The following is a 19,097-nucleotide window of genomic DNA, read 5'->3' on the forward strand; positions in this document are numbered from 1 at the left end:
GCAGTTCTGGTCTCCAAATTTGAGGAAAGACATTCTGGCTATTGAGGGAGTGCAGCGTAGGTTCACGAGGTCAATTCCTGGAATAGTGGGACTATCTTACGTTGAAAGACTGGAGCGACTGGGCTTGTATACCCTGGAGTTTAGAAGACTGAGAGGGGATCTGATTGAGACGTATAAGATTATTAAAGGATTGGACACTCTGGCAGCAGGAAACATGTTTCCGCTGATGGGTGAGTGCCGAACCAGAGGACACAGCTTAAAAATACGGGGTAGACCATTTAGGACAGAGATGAGGAGAAACTTCTTCACCCAGAGAGTGGTGGCTGTGTGGAATGCTCTGCCCCAGAGAGCAGTGGAGGCCCAGTCTCTGGATTCATTTAAGAAAGAGTTGGATAGAGCTCTCAAGGATAGTGGAATCAAGGTTATGGAGATAAGGCAGGAAGAGGATACTGATTAGGAATGATCAGCCATGATCATATTGAATGGCGGTGCAGGCTCGAAGGGCTGAATGGCCTACTCCTGCACCTATTGTCTATTGTCTATTGTCTATTGACCTTTAGAAACTACAGAAGGTTGTGTACCATTACAGAAGCCAACCTCCCATCCATGGACTCCATTTACACGGCCTGTTGCTGCAGAAAGACTACCAACATCATCAAAGATCCATCCCACCCTGGTAATGCTCTCCTCTAACCTCTCCTGTCAAACAGAGGAGACAAAAGTTTGAACAAACGCACCAACATGTTCAGGAACAGCTTCTTCCCTTCCATTACTGGACTGATGGATGGACTCTCCAACTTCAAATAATGTTGATCTTGTTAATGTTGATCTTGCTTTGCACATCTCCTGTACGGTGTATCCTCACTCTGACTAAACACCTCATAATGTACATGTCCTTGCTTGCTATGATCTGCCTGTACTGCTCACAAACATATGTCAATACATCAAATCAATCCTTTTCTCTTTCCATGTCTTCCCTCCTCTCCACACACTTTCTTCCTCACTCTCTCTCTATCCCATCTCCTCCTCTCTTTCTATCCTTGCTCTCTCAGTGGGTCTCATCCTGCTCTCTCAGTGGGTCTCAGCCTGGTCTCTCAGCAGCTCATGGTGGTGCCTTGGCTCAGTGAGCGAGTGGATCCTGCCCGGGCATATTCCCAAGACACTGGAGGAGATTAGAGAGGCGGCAGGTTCAGCAACAGCGATGGTATCTGTGGGCGGCAGCTGCTTTGAGATTAGGTAACTGAGGTCTCCCAGAGAGTGAGATCAACAGGGGACTCATCAAAGACAGGTGAACATTTTAACTTATTCCTTTATTTTCTTTGTTTAAACTGCTAAAGACTTTAATGTTAACTATTACCTTATTTCTTTATTTTTCTGCTATTTTATGAAGTAATGCTTAACTTTTAAACTCTCATTTCTCTTATGACTTTGTACTTATGTTGTTTGAACCGAGATACCTTGATATCTAAGATGGCGCCGTGTGTGACGACATTAAACACTTTTCACTGAACAGTTCACTCTGCTATAATGTGACAGCAGTGTTCCTCCGTGACCTCGCACTACAGAAAATCACTTTACCTGTTCAGTAGAAAGTTTGTGTTATCCAAACAATCTCCATAACTCGCCAATTCACGCGGACGGAACACGGGTTATGGCAGAGTGACCTGTACTCCTGTACTTGAGAACACGTGACAATAGACTCTAAAATCTAAAATCTCCTTGTTTCCTCTATTTCTCCCCCCTTCTCCCTCTCCAGCACTCCCATCCCTGTTCCTCTCTCTCTTGCCCCTGTTCCCCCTCCCAGTTCCTACTTACAGGTAGATTTAGGGTTCCCGGTTTTTTTCGATTTGTACCAGATGCTCATACAGTCATCCTGCAGTTTGAAATATCGTTGCCGTTTCCAGTTCCTGGATTTGACTTTCCTCATCAGTGAGCCCACCAGCATTAACTGGAGGTTCTCATCGACCTGGAGACCTGCAGCGAGAGAGCAGACCGAGCACAGGGTAAGGTGCCTGGGGATCAGAGACAGGTCTCGCATCGTGTCCCTTGGCCAATCCCTCTCTTCCTTCACCCCCTCTGGGACTGCCAAGCTCCTTGGGAATGTGTTGAGCAAGTTACTCCACTCACTGTCTGTTCAACACTTCATCAGTTAACCAATGGAAGTTTAGAGATATAGAGTCACAAAGCACGGAAACAGACCCTTCGGTCCAACCCGTCCGTGCCGACCAGATATCCCAACCCAATCTAGTCCCACCTGCCAGCACCTGGCCCATATCCCTCCAAACCCTTCCTATTCATATACCCATCCAAATGCCTCTTAAATGCTGTAATTGTACCAGCCTCCACCACACCCTCTGGCAGCTCATTCCATACACGTACCACCCTCTGTGTGAAAACGTTGCCCCTTAGGTCCCTTTTATATCTTTCCCCTCTCACCCTAAACCTATGCCCTCTAGTTCTGGATTCCCTGACCCCAGGGAAAAGACCTTGTCTATTCACCCTATTCATGTCCCTCATGATTTTATCAACCTTTATAAGGTCACCCCTCAGCCTCCAACACTCTAGGGAAAACAGCCCCAGCCTGTTCAGTCTCATGTTGACATTTAACACTGAAGGAATAGAGTATAAAAGTAGGGAGGTGTTGCTGTAAACATACAAGGCATTAGTGCAATCGTGTCTGGAGGACTGTGTACAGTGTGGGTCCCTTTTCGTGAAGAGGGAAGTAGTGACATTGGAGACAATTCATAGGAGGTTCACGAGATTGATTCCAGAGATGGAGGGTTTATCTTATGAAAATACGTACAGGAAGATATTATTAAATTGGAGAAAGTTCATAAAACCCAGGATGTTACCAGGAATGGAATAATAAGGAGGGGCTGGATAAGGTGGGAGTTTTTTCACTGAAGTGGTGGAGGTTAAGGGGTGACCTAATGGAGATTTATAAAATCATGAGGGGTATAGATAAGGTGAATAGCAACTCTTTTGCCTAAGGTCGGGGAATCCCAAAACAAGACAGCATAGGTTTAAGGTGATAGGAGAAAGATTTAACAGGGACTTGAGAGGTAAATATTTCACACAGAGGGTGGTTAGTATGTGTAATGAACTGCCAAAGGAAGTGGTACAGTTATACTGTTTAAAAAACATTTGGACAGGTTCATGAATAGCAGAGGTATAGAGGGACATGGGCCAAACACAAGAGGGACTAGGTTAGCTTGGGAAACTTGGTCAGCATGGATGAGTTAGACTGAAGGGTGTGTTTGCATACTGTATGACTCCATGTGATTGAGCAGGTTAGGCAGATACTCCCTGGAGTTGAGAAGAATGAGTGAAGATCTAACTGGTGTTGAGAAGACGCTAAAGGGGGTTGACAGTAGATATAGAGAGGATGCTTCCTCATGTGGAACAATCTAGAACGAGAGGTCATTGCTTTAGGATGGGGGGAAGTAGATTTAAAACAGAGATTGGGAGGAATGGTTTCTCTGAAAGGGTCATGAATCTGTGGAATTCACTCCCTCAGAGTCCGGTGGATGCTGGGACATCGAGTAAATTTAAGGAGATGAAGAGATTTTTACTGAGTAACGGGTTGGAGGGTTATGGAGAGCAGGCGGGAAAGTGGAGTCGAGGCCAAGGTGAGATCATCCACCATCGTATTAAATGGTGGAGCGGGCTTGAGGGGCTGAATGGCCTCCACCTGTTCCTAGTTCTTATGTTCTCAGAGAGTGAATACTAACAAGCTACTCAACCTGGAAAGCCAGCACACTTGCTATCGATATACACTTGTGTTCCACTGTGAAAGGGGTCACTCGATAAAGATCAGGAGCAGGAACCTTCTGTAACCCCGTGTCATTTCCTGCTGTGAGGATCCTACAGACTTTGACCAGGGGCTGTGAGGAAACTCACTCAACAACAATTACATTGAGCTGTCAGGGCATCGTCTTCAGGATACCGCTCCCTCTGCACACACTCGACTCGAGAGGATTCACTGCTCTCTGCTGCCTGCTCCCCCATCATAGCATTTACCTTTTCTACATTAAACCCAGCAACGGCAAAACATGGAATTCATCCACACCCCACCCCTCCCAAACAAATCGCTCAATGCTTCTGCTCAATTGAAGCTTTCAAAACATAGATGGTCTGGTCTCTGTGTGGACTGATTTCTGAGGGCATTGATTTCAATGGAGTCTAATGTCTGAGGTGACTTATTTAAATGGGGACTAATTCTGTGGGGATTGATTTCAGTTGACACAAATTTCTGCAGGGACTGATGTCTGTGGGTACTGATTTCTGAGGGGTCTGATTTCAATGGGGACTGATTTCTGAGGGGACTTATTTCTGTGGGGCACTGATTTCTGCAGGGACTGATTTCTGTGGGAAATGATGTCTGTGGAGATTGACTTCGAAGGGGGCTGATTTCAAGAGGGGTGATTTCAATGGGAACTGATTTCAGTGGGGACAGATTTCTGAAGGGACTGACTTCTCTGGGGCACTGATTTCTGCAGGAACTGATTTTTGTGGGTACTGATTTCTAAAGGGACTGATTTTTGAAGGGATTGATTCCAATGGAGACTGATTTCTGAGGGGGCTGATTTCAATGGGGACTGATTTCAGTGGGGACTGATTTCTGATGGTTCTAATATCTGAAGGGTCTGATTTCTGCATGGACAGATTTCAATGGGGACTGATTTCTGAGGTCTCCGATTTCTGCAGGGATTGATTTATCTGGGGATTGATTTCTGCAGGGACTGATTTCAATGGGAACTGATTACTGAGGGGACTGATTTCAGTGGGGACTGATTTTAATGGGGACTGATTTCAGTGGAGACTGATTTCAATGTGGATTGATTTCAGTGGTGTCTGATTTCTGATGATTTTGATTTCTGATGGTTCTGATTTCTATGGGGTCTGATTTCTGAATGGACAGATTTCAATGGGGACTGATTTCTGAGGTCTCTGATTTCTGCAAGGACTGATTTCTGCAGGGATTGATTTTAGCAAGGACTAATTTCAATGGGGACTGATGTCAGTAAGGACTGATTTTAATGGGAACTGATTTCTGAAGGGGCTGATTTCTAAGGGGACTAGTTTCTGAAGTGACTGATTTTAGTGGTGATTGATTTCAGTGGGGACTGATTTCAGTCAGGACTGATTTCAGTAGGGATTGATTTCTTAAGGGTCTCATTTCTGTCAGGACTGATTTCAGTGTAGAGTGATTTTTGTGGGGTATTGATTTCAATGGGGACTGATTACTGAGGGGACTGATTTTTGTAGGCACTGATTGCTGTGAACACTGATTTCTGCAGGGACTTATTTCTCTGGGCACTGATTTTATTGGGGACCTAGTTCTGTGGGCACTAATTTCTGCGGGGACTGTTTTCTGAAAGAACTGATTTCAGTGGGAGTGTTCACTGTGGGGACTAATTATGGTTGGCACTGAACTCTGTGGGGATTCATTTCTGAGGAGACAGATTTCTGAGGAGACAGATTTCTGAGGAAACTGATTTCAGTGGGGACTGATTTCATTTGGAACTGATTTCTGAAGTGATAACTTTCTGCTGGGACTGATTTCTGAAGGGACTGATCTCTAAAGAGAGTGATTTCAGTGGGGACTGACTTCAGTGGAGACTGATTTCTGAAGGGACTTATTACTGAGTACTCTGATTGCAATGGGGTCTGATTTAAGTGGGGTTTGGTTTCTGAAGGGATTGATCTCTGAGGGGACTGATTTCTGAGGGGACTGATTTCTACAGGGATGGATTGCAAAGAGGATTGATTTTAATGGGCACTGATTTCTGTCAGGACTGATTTCAGTGGGGATTGATTTCAGTGGGGAAGGATCTCAATGGGGAGAGTTTTGAGTGAGGACTGGTTTATGAGGGGATTGATTTCAGTGGGGTCTGATTTCTGGTAAGACTGATTTCTGCAGGGATGGTTTTTGCGGGACTGGTTTTAGTGGGGACTGATTTCAGCAGGTACTGGTTTCAGTGGGGATTGATTTCAGCCACGATTGACTTCAGTGGGGACTGATTTCTGAAGAGACTGATTTCTAAGGGGACTGATTTCTATGGGAACTGATTTCAGTGTGAACAGATTTCAATGGGGACTGTGTTTGGGGGATACTGCCTTCAATGGAGACTAGGTTCAATGATGACTAGGTTCATTACTGCATGGACTGATTTCAATTTGTATGGCGCTGCAGGAGATGGGGGAGATACTAAACAAGTATTTTGCATCAGTATTCACTGTGGAGAAGGACTGGAAGATATAGAAAATGGGAACATAGATGGTGACATCTTGAAAAATGTCCATATTACAGAGGAGGAAGTGCTGGATGTCTTGAAATGGGTAAAGGTGGATAAATCCCCAGGACCTGATCAGGTGTACCCTAGAACTCTGTGGGAAGCCAGAGAAGTGATTGCTGGGCCCCTTGCTGAGATATTTGCATCATTGATAGTCTCAGGAGAGGTGCTGGAAGACTGGAGGTTGGCTAACGTGGTGCCACTGTTTAAGAAGGGCAGTAAAGACAAGCCAGGGAACTATAGACCGGTGAGCCTGAACTCGGTGGTGGGCAAGTTGTTGGAGGGAATCCTGAGGGACAGGATGTACATGTATTTGGAAAGGCAAGGACTGATTAGGGATAGTCAACATGACTTTGTGCGTGGGAAATCATGTCTCACAAACTTGATTGAGTTTTTTTGAGGAAGTAACACAGAGGATTGATGAGGGCTGGGCGGTGAATGTGATCTATATGGACTTCAGTAAGGCATTCGACAAGGTTCCCCATGGGAGACTGGTTAGTAAGGTTAGATCTCACAGAATACAGGGAGAACTAGCCATTTGGATACAGAACTGGCTCAATGGTAGAAGACAGAGGGTGGTGGTGGAGGGTTGTTTTTCAGACTGGAGGCCTGTGACCAGTGGAGTGCCTCAAGAATCAGTGCTGTGTCCTCTACTTTTCGTCACTTATATAATTGATTTGGATATGATCATAAGAGGTACAGTTAGTAAGTTTGCAGATGACACCAAAATTGGAGGTGTAGTGGACAGCAAAGAAGGTTACCTCAGATTACAACAGGATCTTGACCAGATGGGCCAATGGGCTGAGAAGTGGCAGATGGAGTTTAATTCAGATCAATGTGAGATGCTGCATTTTGGGAAAACAAATCAATGCAGGACTTATTCACTTAATGGTAAGGTCCTAGGGAGTGTTGCTGAACAAAGAGACTTTGGAGTGCAGGTTCATAGCTCCTTGAAAGTGGAGTCGCAGGAAGATAGGATAGTGAAGAAGGTGTTTGATATGCTTTCTTTTATTGGTCAGAGTATTGAGTATAGCAGTTGGGAGGTCATGGGTTATTGGGAGGACATTAGTTAGACCACTGTTGGAATATTGTGTGCAATTCTGTCTCCTTCCTATCGGAAAGATGTTGTGAAACTTGAAAGGGTTCAGAAAAGATTTACAAGGATGTTGCCAGGGTTGGAGGATTTGAGCCACAGGGAGAGGCTGAACAGGCTGGGGCTGTTTTCCCTGGAGCGTCAGAGGCTGAGGAGTGACCTCATAAAGATTGATAAAATCATGAGGGGCTTGGATAGGGTAAATAGACAAATTCTTTTCCCTGTGGTGGGGGAGTTCAGAACTAGGGGATATAGGTTTAGGGTGAGAGGGGAAAGATATAAAAGAGACCTAAGGGGCAACGTTTTCACACAGACTGTGGTATGTGTATGGAATGAGCTGCCAGAGAAAGTGGTGGAGGCTGGTACAATTGCAACATGTAAAAGGCATTTGGATGGGTATATGAATAGGAAGGATTTGGAGGGATATGGGCCGGGTGCTGGCAGGTGGGATTAGATTAGGTTGGGATATTTGGTCAGCATGTTCAAGTTGGATCAAAGGGTGTGTTTCCATGCTGTACATCTCTTTGACTATGACTCTAATTGGGACTGATTTTGAGGGGACTGATTTCTGTTGGCATTGATTGCTGTGGGTATTGATTTCTGCAGGGACTGATTGCTCTAAGCATTGATTTCAGTGGGGACTGATTTCAGGTGGAACTGATTCAGTGAGGACTGGTTTCAATGGGGACTGATTTCAATGGGAACTGATTTTGATGGGGACTGATTTCAGTGGGAACTGATTGTAGTGTGGTGTGATTTCAATGGAGACATATTTCAGTGGGGACAGATTTCTGAAGGTACTGATTTAATCAGAACTGATTTCAATGGGGAATGATTTATGCAGGAACTGATTTCACTGGGAACTGATTTCAGAGGGGATTGATTTCAGTGGGGAGTGATTTCATTTAGGACTGATTTCAATGGAGACAGTTTTTAGTGAGGACTGATTTCTGAGCAGACTGACTTCAGTGGAGACTGATTTATGGTAGGACTGACTACTGTAGGGACAGATTTCTACAGGGACTGGTTAAGTGGGGATTAGTTTCAGCTGGGACTGGTTTCATTGGAGACTGATTTCAGTTGAGGCTGATTTCAGTGGGGACTGATTTCTGAGGTGACTGATTTCTGTGGGGACTGATTTTAATAAGGACTGATTTTTGAGGCTTCTGATTTCAATGGGGATTCATTATTGTGTAGACTGATCTTAATTGGGACTGATTTCTGAGGGGATTTATTTGTGTTGGCACTGATTGCTATAGGCACTGAGTTTTGCAGGGACTAATTTCTGTTGGCACTGATTTCTGTGGGGGTTGATTTCTGTGGGGACTGATTTCAGTGTGGATTGATTTCATTTGGAACTGATTTCTCAAGTCTCAGATTTCTGTAGGGACTGATTTCTGCAGAGACAGTTTTCTGAAGGGGCTGATTTCAATAGGGATGGACTCCAATGGAGACTGATTTCTGAAGGAACTAGTTCCTGGAGGCTCTGCTTTCAATGGGGACTGGTTTCTGGGGGGATTGATTTCTGAAGGGTTTGCTTTCAATGGGAACTGATATCAATGGAGATTGATTTCTGAGGGGACAGTTTTCAGTGGGGATTGATTTCTGTTGGCACTGATTTCTGCAGGGAGTGATTTCTGGGGGACTGATACCCATGAGTACTGATTTCTGGTGGGAGTGATTTCAATGGGAATTGATTTCTGTTGGCACTAATTTCTGAGGTACTGATTTCAGTGGTAACTGATTTCTGAGGGGACTAATTTCAATTGCAACTGATTTCAGTGAGCACTAATCTTTGAAGGCTCTGACGTCAAGGGGCATGTTTCCAATTGGGATTGATTTCTGAAGGGAGTGATTTCAATGGGGACTGGCTTAAATGGGGACTGATTTCTGAAGGGCCTAATTTCTGCAGGGACTGATTTCAGTGAGGACTGATTTCTGAAAGGATTAATTTCAGTGGGGACAGAATTCAATAGGGATGGATTTCAGTGTGGACAGCTTTCAGCGGGGACAGATTTCAGTGCAGGCAGATTTCTGATTGGAATGAGTTCTTCAGGGACTGATTTCAGTGGGGACTGACTTCAGCGAGACTTATTTCTGAAGGGACTGATTTTTGAGGGCCCTGATTTCAATGGGGACTGATTTAAGTGGGGACTGGTTTCTGAACAAATTGAATTCTGAAGGGTCTGATTTCAATTGGGACTGAGCTCAATGGGGATTGACTACTAAGGGGACAGTTTTTATTGAAGACTGATTTCTGAAGGGACTGATTTCTGTTGGTACTAATTTCTGCTGGCATGGACTTTTGTAGGGACTGGTTTGGGTGAGAACTGATTTCTGAGGGGACTGACTTCTACAGCGACTGATTTCTGTGGTGACTGATTTCAAGGAATTGATTTCAATGTGGACTGATTTTAGTGGGTACTAACTTCAGTGGGGAATGATTTGTGAGGAGACTGATTTCTGCAGGGATGGATTTCAATGGGAACCATTTTCTGAGGTCTCTGATTCCTGCAGGGACTGATTTCTGTGGGAATCAATTTCTGCAGGGACTAATTTCAAGGGGGACTGGTTTCTGAGTGAAATGATTTCTGTGGGGGTTGATTTCTGATGGGTTTGTTTTCAGTGGGGACTGATTTCTGTTGGCACTGATTTCTGCAGGGACTGATTTCAATGGGGATTGATATCCATGAGCACTGATTTCTGCAGGGACTGATTTCTGTTGGCACTGAATTCTGAGGGGAATGATTTCAGTGGTGACTGATTTCTGAAGGCTCTGACTTCAATGGCGCATGCTTCCAATGGGGATTGATTTCTGAAGGGAGTGATTTCAATGGGGACTGGCTTAAATGCAGACTGATTTCTGAAGGGACTAATTTCTGCAGGGACTGATTTCAATGGGGACAGATTTCTGAAAGCACTGATTTTAGTGTGGACTGATTTCAATAGGGATGGATTTCAGCACAGACAGATTTCAGTGGACACAGATTTCTGACTGGAATGGGTTCTATTGGGACTGATTTCATTAAGGTCTGATTTCTGCTGGGACTGATTTCTGCTGGGACTGATTTCTGTGGGGACTGCTTTCTGCAGGGACTGATTCCTGAGGGGTCGGATTTCTTCAGAGAAGGATTTTAATGGGGACTGATTTCTGGGATATCTGGTTTCTGCAGGGACTGATCTCTGTGGTCATTGATTTCTGAAGGGACTGATTTCTGAGGGCTCTGATTTCAATGGAGACTGATTTCAGTGGGGACTGGTTTCTGAACAAATTTAATTCTGAAGGGACCGATTTTAAGGGGGACTGATTTCTGTTGGCACTTATTCCTGAAGGGACTGATTTCAGCGATGACTGACTTTTGAGGGGATTCATTCCTGAGGGGACTGATTTCTGAACTGATTTCCAAAGGGACTGATTTCAGTGGGAAGTGATTTTAATGGGGACTGATTTCAGTGGGGACTGATTATTGAAAGGTCTGATTTCAATGGGGATTGTTTTCAATGGGGACTGATTTCTGAAGGGAGTGATTTCAATAGGGATGGATTTTGGTGCAGATGGATTTCAGTGGGGACAAATTTCAGTGGAGACAGATTTCTGATTGAACTGGATTCTGCAGGGACTGATTTCTCAGGGGATTGATTTCTGCAGGAACTGATTTCTGAGGGCTCTGATTTAAATGGGGACAGATTTCTGTGAGGACTGATTTCTGCAGGGACTAATTTCAGTGGGGATTAATTTTAGTGAGGACTGATTTCTGCAGGGACTGATTTCTGAGGGGTCAGATTTCAGTGGGGACTGATTATTTAAAGGTCTGATTTCAATGGTTACTGTTCCCAACGGGGACTGATTTCTGAAGGGAGTGATTTCAATGGGCATAGATTTCATAGAGGCATATAGAATCATGAGGGGCATGGATAGGATAAATAGACAAAGTCTTCTCCCTGGCATAATAGTACAGAACTAGAGGGCATAGGTTTAGTGTGAGAGGGGAAAGATATAAAAGAGACCTAAGGGGCAACGTTTACACACAGAGGGTGGTACGTGTATGGAATGAGCTGCCAGAGGATGTGGTGGAAGCTGGTACAATTGCAATGTTTAAAGGGCATCTGGATGGGTATATGAATAGGAAGGATTTGGAGGGATATGGGCCGGGTGCTGGCAGGTGGGACTAGATTGGGTTGGGATATCTGGTCAGCATGGATGGGTTGGACCAAAGGGTCTGTTTCCATGTTGTACATCTCTATGACTCTAATTTCCGTTGGCACAAATTTATGCTGGGAGTGATTTCAGTGGGGACTGATTTTGAGAGGATTCATTTGAGGGGAACTGATTTCTGAGCTGACTGATTTCTGAAGGGGCAGATTACAGTGGGGAGTGATTTCAATGGGGACTGATTTCTTAAGGGAGTGATTTCAATAGGCACAGATTTCAGTGTAGATGGATTTCAGTGGGGACAAATTTCAGTGGAAACAGATTTCTGACTGGACTGGGTCCTGCAGGCACTGATTTCTGAGACGATTAATTTCTGTAGGGACTGATTTCTGATGGCTCTGATTTCAATGGGGACAAATTTCAGTGAGTATTGATTTCTGAGGGACTGATTTCAGTGGGTACTGATTACTTAAGTGACTGTTTTATGTGGGGACTGAATTCTGCAAGAACTGATTTCAGTGGGGACTAAATTCAGTGGGAACTGACTTTTGATGATACTGATTTCAGTGGTGACTGATTTCAATGTGGACTGATTTCAGTGGACAGCAGTCTCTGGTTTCTGCAGGGACTGATTTCTGTGGGGATTGATTTCTGCAGGGCCTAATGTCAATGGGGATTGATTTCAGTGGGGACTGATTTCAATGGAAACAGATTTCTGAAGGGATTAACTTCTTGGGGGACTGATTTCTGAGGGGACTAATTTCTAAAGGGACTGATTTTAGTGATGAATGATTTCAGTGGAGACTGATGTTTGGGAGGACTGATTTCAGTGGGGACAGATTTCAATGGGTACTGATTTCTGAAGGGACTGATTTCAATGGGAACTGATTTCTGAGGTCTCTGATTTCTGCCAGGAATTATTTCTGTAGGGATTGATTTCTGCAGGTTCTGATTTCAATTTGGACAGATTTCTGAGGGGACTAATTTCAATGGAGACTTATTTCTGAGGGAACTGATTTCAGTGGGGATTGATTTCAATATGGACTGATTTCAGTGGGGACTGATTTTAATTGGGACTGTTTTCAATGTGGACTAATTTCTGAGGTCACTGATTTTTGTGGTGATTCAATGGGGAATGATTTCTGAATGGCATGATTTCTATGGGGACTGATTTCTGAAGGGGCTATTTTTAATGATAGCTGATTTCAGTGGGGACTGATTTCTGAGGGGACTGATTTCAGTGAGGACTGATTTTTGACAGGACTGATTTCAATGTGGACTGATTTCTGAGGTTTCTGATTTCTGCAGGAACTGATTTCTCTGGGGAATGATTGTTGAGGGGACTGATTTTAATGGGAACTGGTTTCTGCAAGAACTGAGATCTGTAGGAACTGATTTCTGCAGGGAGTGATTTTAGTGGGGACTGGTTTCATTGGGACTGATTTCAATGGGGACTGCTTTAGTTGGGATTGATTTCTGCAGGGACTGAATTAATTAGGGACTGATTTCTGAGGTATCTGATTTCTGTGGGGATTGATTTCAGTGGGGACTGATTTTAATAGGGACTAATTTCTGAGGGAAATGATTTCTGCAGGGACTGATTTCTGAAGGGACTGATTTCAGAGGGGATTGATTTCCATAGGCACTGATTTCTGCAGGGACTGATTTGAATGGGGACTGAATTCTGTTGGCACTGATTTCTGTTGGCACTGATTTCAGTGGTGAATGAATTTTGAGGCAATTCATTTGAGGGGACTGATCTCTGAGCTGACTGATTTCTGAAGGGACAGATTGCAGTAGGGAGTGATTTCAAAGGGGACTGGTTTCAGTGGGGATTGATTTCATTGGGGACTGACTTCTGAAAGGTCTGATTTCAATGGGGACTGATTTCTGAAGGGAGTGATAGCAATAGGCACAGATTTCAGGTGACAAATTTCAGTGGAGGTGATTTCTGATTGGACTCGATTCTGCAAGCACTGATTTCTGAAGGGATTGATTTTTGTAGGGACTGATTTCTGATGGCTCTGATTTCAATGGGGACAGTTTTCAGTGTGGACTGATTTCAGTGGGTACTGATTACTGAAGGGACTGATTTCTGCAGGAATTGATTTCAGTGGGGACTGATTTTTGCAGGGACTGATTTTAAGGGAGACTGATTTCAAGGTGGACTGATTTCAGTGGGGTCTGGTTTCAATGGGGACTGATTTCAGTGGGGACTGATTTCTGTGGGGTTTGATTTCTGTGGGGTTTGATTTCTGAGGGGACTGATTTCTGAGGTCTCAGATTACTGAAGTGACTGATTTCTGAAGTCTCTGATTTCTGCAGGGACTGATTTCTGTGGAGACTGATTTCTGTGGGTGAAAGTGACAAGGGACAAAAATGTGAGTAAATGGTCATGAGACAGGCATCAGGCAAAATCAAATTGAATGATGGAATAATCCTGATGGATTAGTTGCTTCCAGTTCCTGTGTAATACATTCGAGGGGCTGAATGGCCTCCTCCAATGTCTATAAAAAACTGAGCACATTAAATAGGATTGACACCCTCACTCCAGATAAGGCCAGGTTACAGTAGGGGGTTTGGATTTGGGGATGTGGGGAGTTTGAGGATGTGGGGGTTTGGAGCTGTGGGATTTGGAGATGTGGAGGGTCATGTGCAGTATGGGGGTTTGGGGATGTGGGGATTTGGGAATGAGTGGACTTTGGGGATGTGGGGAATTGGGATGTTGGGGGGTTGGGGATGTGGAGGGTTTGGGAATGTGGGAGGAACTTGTAAAGTTGGGGGCTTGGAATGTGGCGGGTTTTGGGAAGTGGGAGTTTGGGGATGCTGGGGTTGGGGGATGTGGGGACTTGGGGAGTTGGGGTTTGGGGATGTGGGGGTTTTGGGATGTGGGGGGTTTGGGATGTGGGGTGTTTGGGGCTGTGGGGGGTTTGGGGATGTGGGGGGTTTGGGGATTTGGGGGCTTGGGGATGTGGGAGTTTGGGGATGTTGGGGTTTGGGGATATGGGGGTTTGGGGATGAGGGGGTTTGGGGATGTAGGGGTTTGGTGATGTGGGGGTTGGGGATATGGGGGGTTTGGGGATGTGGGGGGTTTGGGGATGTGGGGGTTTGGGGATGTTGGGGTTTAGGGATATGGCGGTTTGGGGATGTGGTGGTTTGGGGATGTGGGAGTTTGGGGATGTTGGGGTTTAGGGATATGAGGGTTTGGGGATGTGGGGGTTTGGTGATGTGGGGTTTGGGGATGTTGGGGTTTAGGGATATGGGGGTTTGGGAATGTGGGAGTCTGGGGATGGAGGGGTTTAGGTATATGGGGGTTTGGTGATGTGGGGGTTTGGTGATGTGGGGGTTTGGTGATATGGGGGTTTGGGGATGTGGGGGTTTTGTGGATGTGGGGGGTTTGGGGATATGGGGGGATTGGGGATGTTGGGGTTTTGGGATATGGGTGTTTGGGATGTGGGAATTTGGTGATGTGGGGGTTTGGGGATGTGGGGGTTTGGGGATGTGGGGGTTTGGGGATGTGGGGGTATGGGGCTGTGGGGGGATTGGGGATGTTGGGGGTTTGGGGATGTGGGAATTTGGTGATGTGGGGGTTTGGGGATGTGGGGGTTTGGGGATATGGGGGCTTGGGATATGGGGGGTTTGGGGATGTGGGGGTTTGGGGATGTTGGGATTGGGGGATATGGGGTGTTTGGGGATATGAGGGGTTTGGTGGTGTGAGGGATGTGGGGATGTGGGAGTCTGGGGATGGAGGGGTTTAGGTATATGGAGGTTTGGTGATGTGGCGGTTTGGTGATGTGGGGGTTTGGGCATATGGGGGTTTGGGGATGTGGGGGTTTGGGGATGTGGGGGTATGGGGCTGTGGGGGGATTGGGGATGTTGGGGGTTTGGGGATGTGGGAATTTGGTGATGTGGGGGTTTGGGGATATGGGGGGTTTGGGGATGTGGGGGTTTGGGGATGTGGGGGTTTGGGGATATGGGGGTTTGGGATATGGGGGGTTTGGAGATGTGGGGGTTTCGGGATGTGGGGGTTTGGGAATGTGGGAGTCTGGGGATGGAGGGGTTTAGGTATATGGGGGTTTGGTGATGTGGGGGTTTGGTGATGTGGGGGTTTGGGGATATGGGGGTTTGGGGATGTGGGGGTTTTGTGGATGTGGGGGGTTTGCGGATATGGGGGGATTGGGGATGTTGGGGTTTTGGGATATGGGTGTTTGGGATGTGGGAATTTGGTGATGTGTGGGTTTGGAGATGTGGGGTTTGGGGATGTGGGGATGTGGGAGTCTGGGGATGGAGGGGTTTAGGTATATGGAGGTTTGGTGATGTGGCGGTTTGGTGATGTGGGGGTTTGGGCATATGGGGGTTTGGAGATGTGGGGGTTTGGGGATGTGGGGGTATGGGGCTGTGGGGGGATTGGGGATGTTGGGGGTTTGGGGATGTGGGAATTTGGTGATGTGGGGGATTGGGGATATGGGGGGTTTGGGGATGTGGGGGTTTGGGGATATGGGGGTTTGGGATATGGGGGGTTTGGGGATGTGGGGGTTTGGAGATGTGGGGGTTGGGGGATATGGGGTGTTTGGGGATATGAGGGGTTTGGTGGTGTGAGGGGTTTGGGGATGTGGGGGGTTTGAGGATGTGAGGGGTTTGGGGATGTTGGAGTTTGAGGATGTGGGGGGTTTGGGGATGTGGGGGTTTGGGGATGTTGGGGTTTGGGGATGTGGGGTTTGCGGATATGGGGTGTTTGGGGATGTGGGATTTGGGAATTTGAGTGTTTGGGGATGTGGGGTGTTTGGGGATGTTGGGGTTTGGGGATGTGGGGTTTGGGAATTTGAGTGTTTGGGGATGTGGGGAGTTTGGGGATGTGGGAGTTTGGGGATGTGGGGGGGTTTGGGGATGTGGGGTGTTTGGGGATATGGGTGTTTGGGGATGTGGGGGTTTGGGGATTTGGGAGTTTGGGGATGTGGGGGTTTGGGGATGTGTGGTGTTTGGGGATATGGGGGTTTGGGGATGTGGGGGCTTGGGGATGTGGGAGTTTGGGGATGTGGGGGTTTGGGGATGTGTGGGTTTGGGGATGTGGGGATTTGGGGATGTGGGGGGTTTGGGGATGTGAGGTTTGGGAATGTGGGTGTTTGGGAATTTAGGTGTTTGGGGATGTGTGGTGTTTGGGGAAGTGGGGGTTTAGGGATGTGGGGGTTTGGGAATGTGGGTGTTTCGGAATTTGGGTGTTTGTGGTGTGGGGTGTTTGGGGATGTGGGGGTTTGGGGATGTGGGGGTTTGGGGATATGGGGTTTGGAGGTGTGGGGAGTTTGGGGATGTGGGGGGTTTGGGGATGTGGGCGGTTTGGGAATGTTGGTGTTTGGGGATGTGGGGTGTTTGGGGATGTGGGGTTTGGGGGTGTGGGGTGTTTGGGGATATGGGGGTTTTGGAGATATGGGGGTTTGGAGATGCGGAGTGTTTGGGTATGTGGGGGTTTGGGGATGTGGGGGTTTGGGGATGTTGGTGTTTGGAGATATGGGGGTTTGGGAATGTGGGTGTTTGGGGATTTGGGGTTTGAGGGTGTGGGGAGTTTTGGGATATGGGGGGTTTGGGAATGTGGGGGGTTTGGGGATGTTGGTGTTTGGGGATGTGGGGTGTTTGGGGATGTGGGGTTTGGGGATGTGTGGGGTTTGGGGATATGGGGGGTTTGGGGATATGGGGGTTTGGGGATATGGGGGTTTGGAGATGTGGAGTGTTTGGGGATGTGGGGGTTTGGGGATGTGGGTGTTTGGGGATGTGGGTGTTTGGGGATGTTGGGGTTTGGGGATGTGGTGGTTTGGGGATGTGGGAGTTTGGGGATGTTGGGGTTTAGGGATATGAGGGTTTGGGGATGTGGGGGTTTGGTGATGTGGGGTTTGGGGATGTTGGGGTTTAGGGATATGGGGGTTTGGGAATGTGGGAGTCTGGGGATGGAGGGGTTTAGGTATATGGGGGTTTGGTGATGTGGGGGTTTGGTGATGTGGGGGTTTGGTGATATGGGGGTTTGGGGATGTGGGGGTTTTGTGGATGTGGGGGGTTTGGGGATATGGGGGGATTGGGGATGTTGGGGTTTTGGGATATGGGTGTTTGGGATGTGGGAATTTGGTGATGTGGGGGTTTGGGGATGTGGGGGTTTGGGGATGTGGGGGTTTGGGGATGTGGGGGTATGGGGCTGTGGGGGGATTGGGGATGTTGGGGGTTTGGGGATGTGGGAATTTGGTGATGTGGGGGTTTGGGGATGTGGGAGTTGGGGGATATGGGGTGTTTGGGGATATGAGGGGTTTGGTGGTGTGAGGGGTTTGGGGATGTGGGGGATTTGAGGATGTGAGGGGTTTGGGGATGTGGGGGGTTTGGGGATGTGAGGGGTTTGGGGATGTGGGTTTGGGGATATGTGAGTTTGGGGATGTTGGAGTTTGGGGATGTGGGGGGTTTGGGGATGTGGGCGGTTTGGGAATGTTGGTGTTTGGGGATGTGGGGTGTTTGGGGATGTGGGGTTTGGGGGTGTGGGGTGTTTGGGGATATGGGGGTTTTGGAGATATGGGGGTTTGGAGATGCGGAGTGTTTGGGTATGTGGGGGTTTGGGGATGTGGGGGTTTGGGGATGTTGGTGTTTGGAGATATGGGGGTTTGGGAATGTGGGTGTTTGGGGATTTGGGGTTTGAGGGTGTGGGGAGTTTTGGGATATGGGGGGTTTGGGAATGTGGGGGGTTTGGGGATGTTGGTGTTTGGGGATGTGGGGTGTTTGGGGATGTGGGGTTTGGGGATGTGTGGGGTTTGGGGATATGGGGGGTTTGGGGATATGGGGGTTTGGGGATATGGGGGTTTGGAGATGTGGAGTGTTTGGGGATGTGGGGGTTTGGGGATGTGGGTGTTTGGGGATGTGGGTGTTTGGGGATGTTGGGGTTTGGGGATGTGGTGGTTTGGGGATGTGGGAGTTTGGGGATGTTGGGGTTTAGGGATATGAGGGTTTGGGGATGTGGGGGTTTGGTGATGTGGGGTTTGGGGATGTTGGGGTTTAGGGATATGGGGGTTTGGGAATGTGGGAGTCTGGGGATGGAGGGGTTTAGGTATATGGGGGTTTGGTGATGTGGGGGTTTGGTGATGTGGGGGTTTGGTGATATGGGGGTTTGGGGATGTGGGGGTTTTGTGGATGTGGGGGGTTTGGGGATATGGGGGGATTGGGGATGTTGGGGTTTTGGGATATGGGTGTTTGGGATGTGGGAATTTGGTGATGTGGGGGTTTGGGGATGTGGGGGTTTGGGGATGTGGGGGTTTGGGGATGTGGGGGTATGGGGCTGTGGGGGGATTGGGGATGTTGGGGGTTTGGGGATGTGGGAATTTGGTGATGTGGGGGTTTGGGGATGTGGGAGTTGGGGGATATGGGGTGTTTGGGGATATGAGGGGTTTGGTGGTGTGAGGGGTTTGGGGATGTGGGGGATTTGAGGATGTGAGGGGTTTGGGGATGTGGGGGGTTTGGGGATGTGAGGGGTTTGGGGATGTGGGTTTGGGGATATGTGAGTTTGGGGATGTTGGAGTTTGGGGATGTG

General features: G+C 47.4%; 1 protein-coding gene across 7 annotated transcripts in view; it reads right to left on the minus strand.

Moving 5' to 3' along the window:
* LOC122547116 (1-phosphatidylinositol 4,5-bisphosphate phosphodiesterase delta-4-like) overlaps positions 1-19,097 on the minus strand; it is a 140,561-nt gene that overhangs the window by 73,087 nt on the left and 48,377 nt on the right. For 6 of the 7 annotated variants that reach the window (XM_087989406.1, XM_087989402.1, XM_087989405.1 and 3 more), the window contains one exon: positions 1,816-1,974. In XM_087989406.1, the coding sequence (XP_087845532.1) occupies positions 1,816-1,974 (159 nt within the window). Of the gene's footprint in view, positions 1-1,815; positions 1,975-3,900; positions 3,920-19,097 lie in introns of those variants that run through there. The other variant, XM_087989404.1, reaches the window with a different exon arrangement.

The sequence above is a fragment of the Chiloscyllium plagiosum genome, unplaced genomic scaffold (genome assembly GCF_037043375.1).
Source record: "Chiloscyllium plagiosum isolate Xiang-an unplaced genomic scaffold, Cpla_swu_hap1 HiC_scaffold_7, whole genome shotgun sequence".
Lineage (NCBI taxonomy): Eukaryota > Metazoa > Chordata > Chondrichthyes > Orectolobiformes > Hemiscylliidae > Chiloscyllium > Chiloscyllium plagiosum.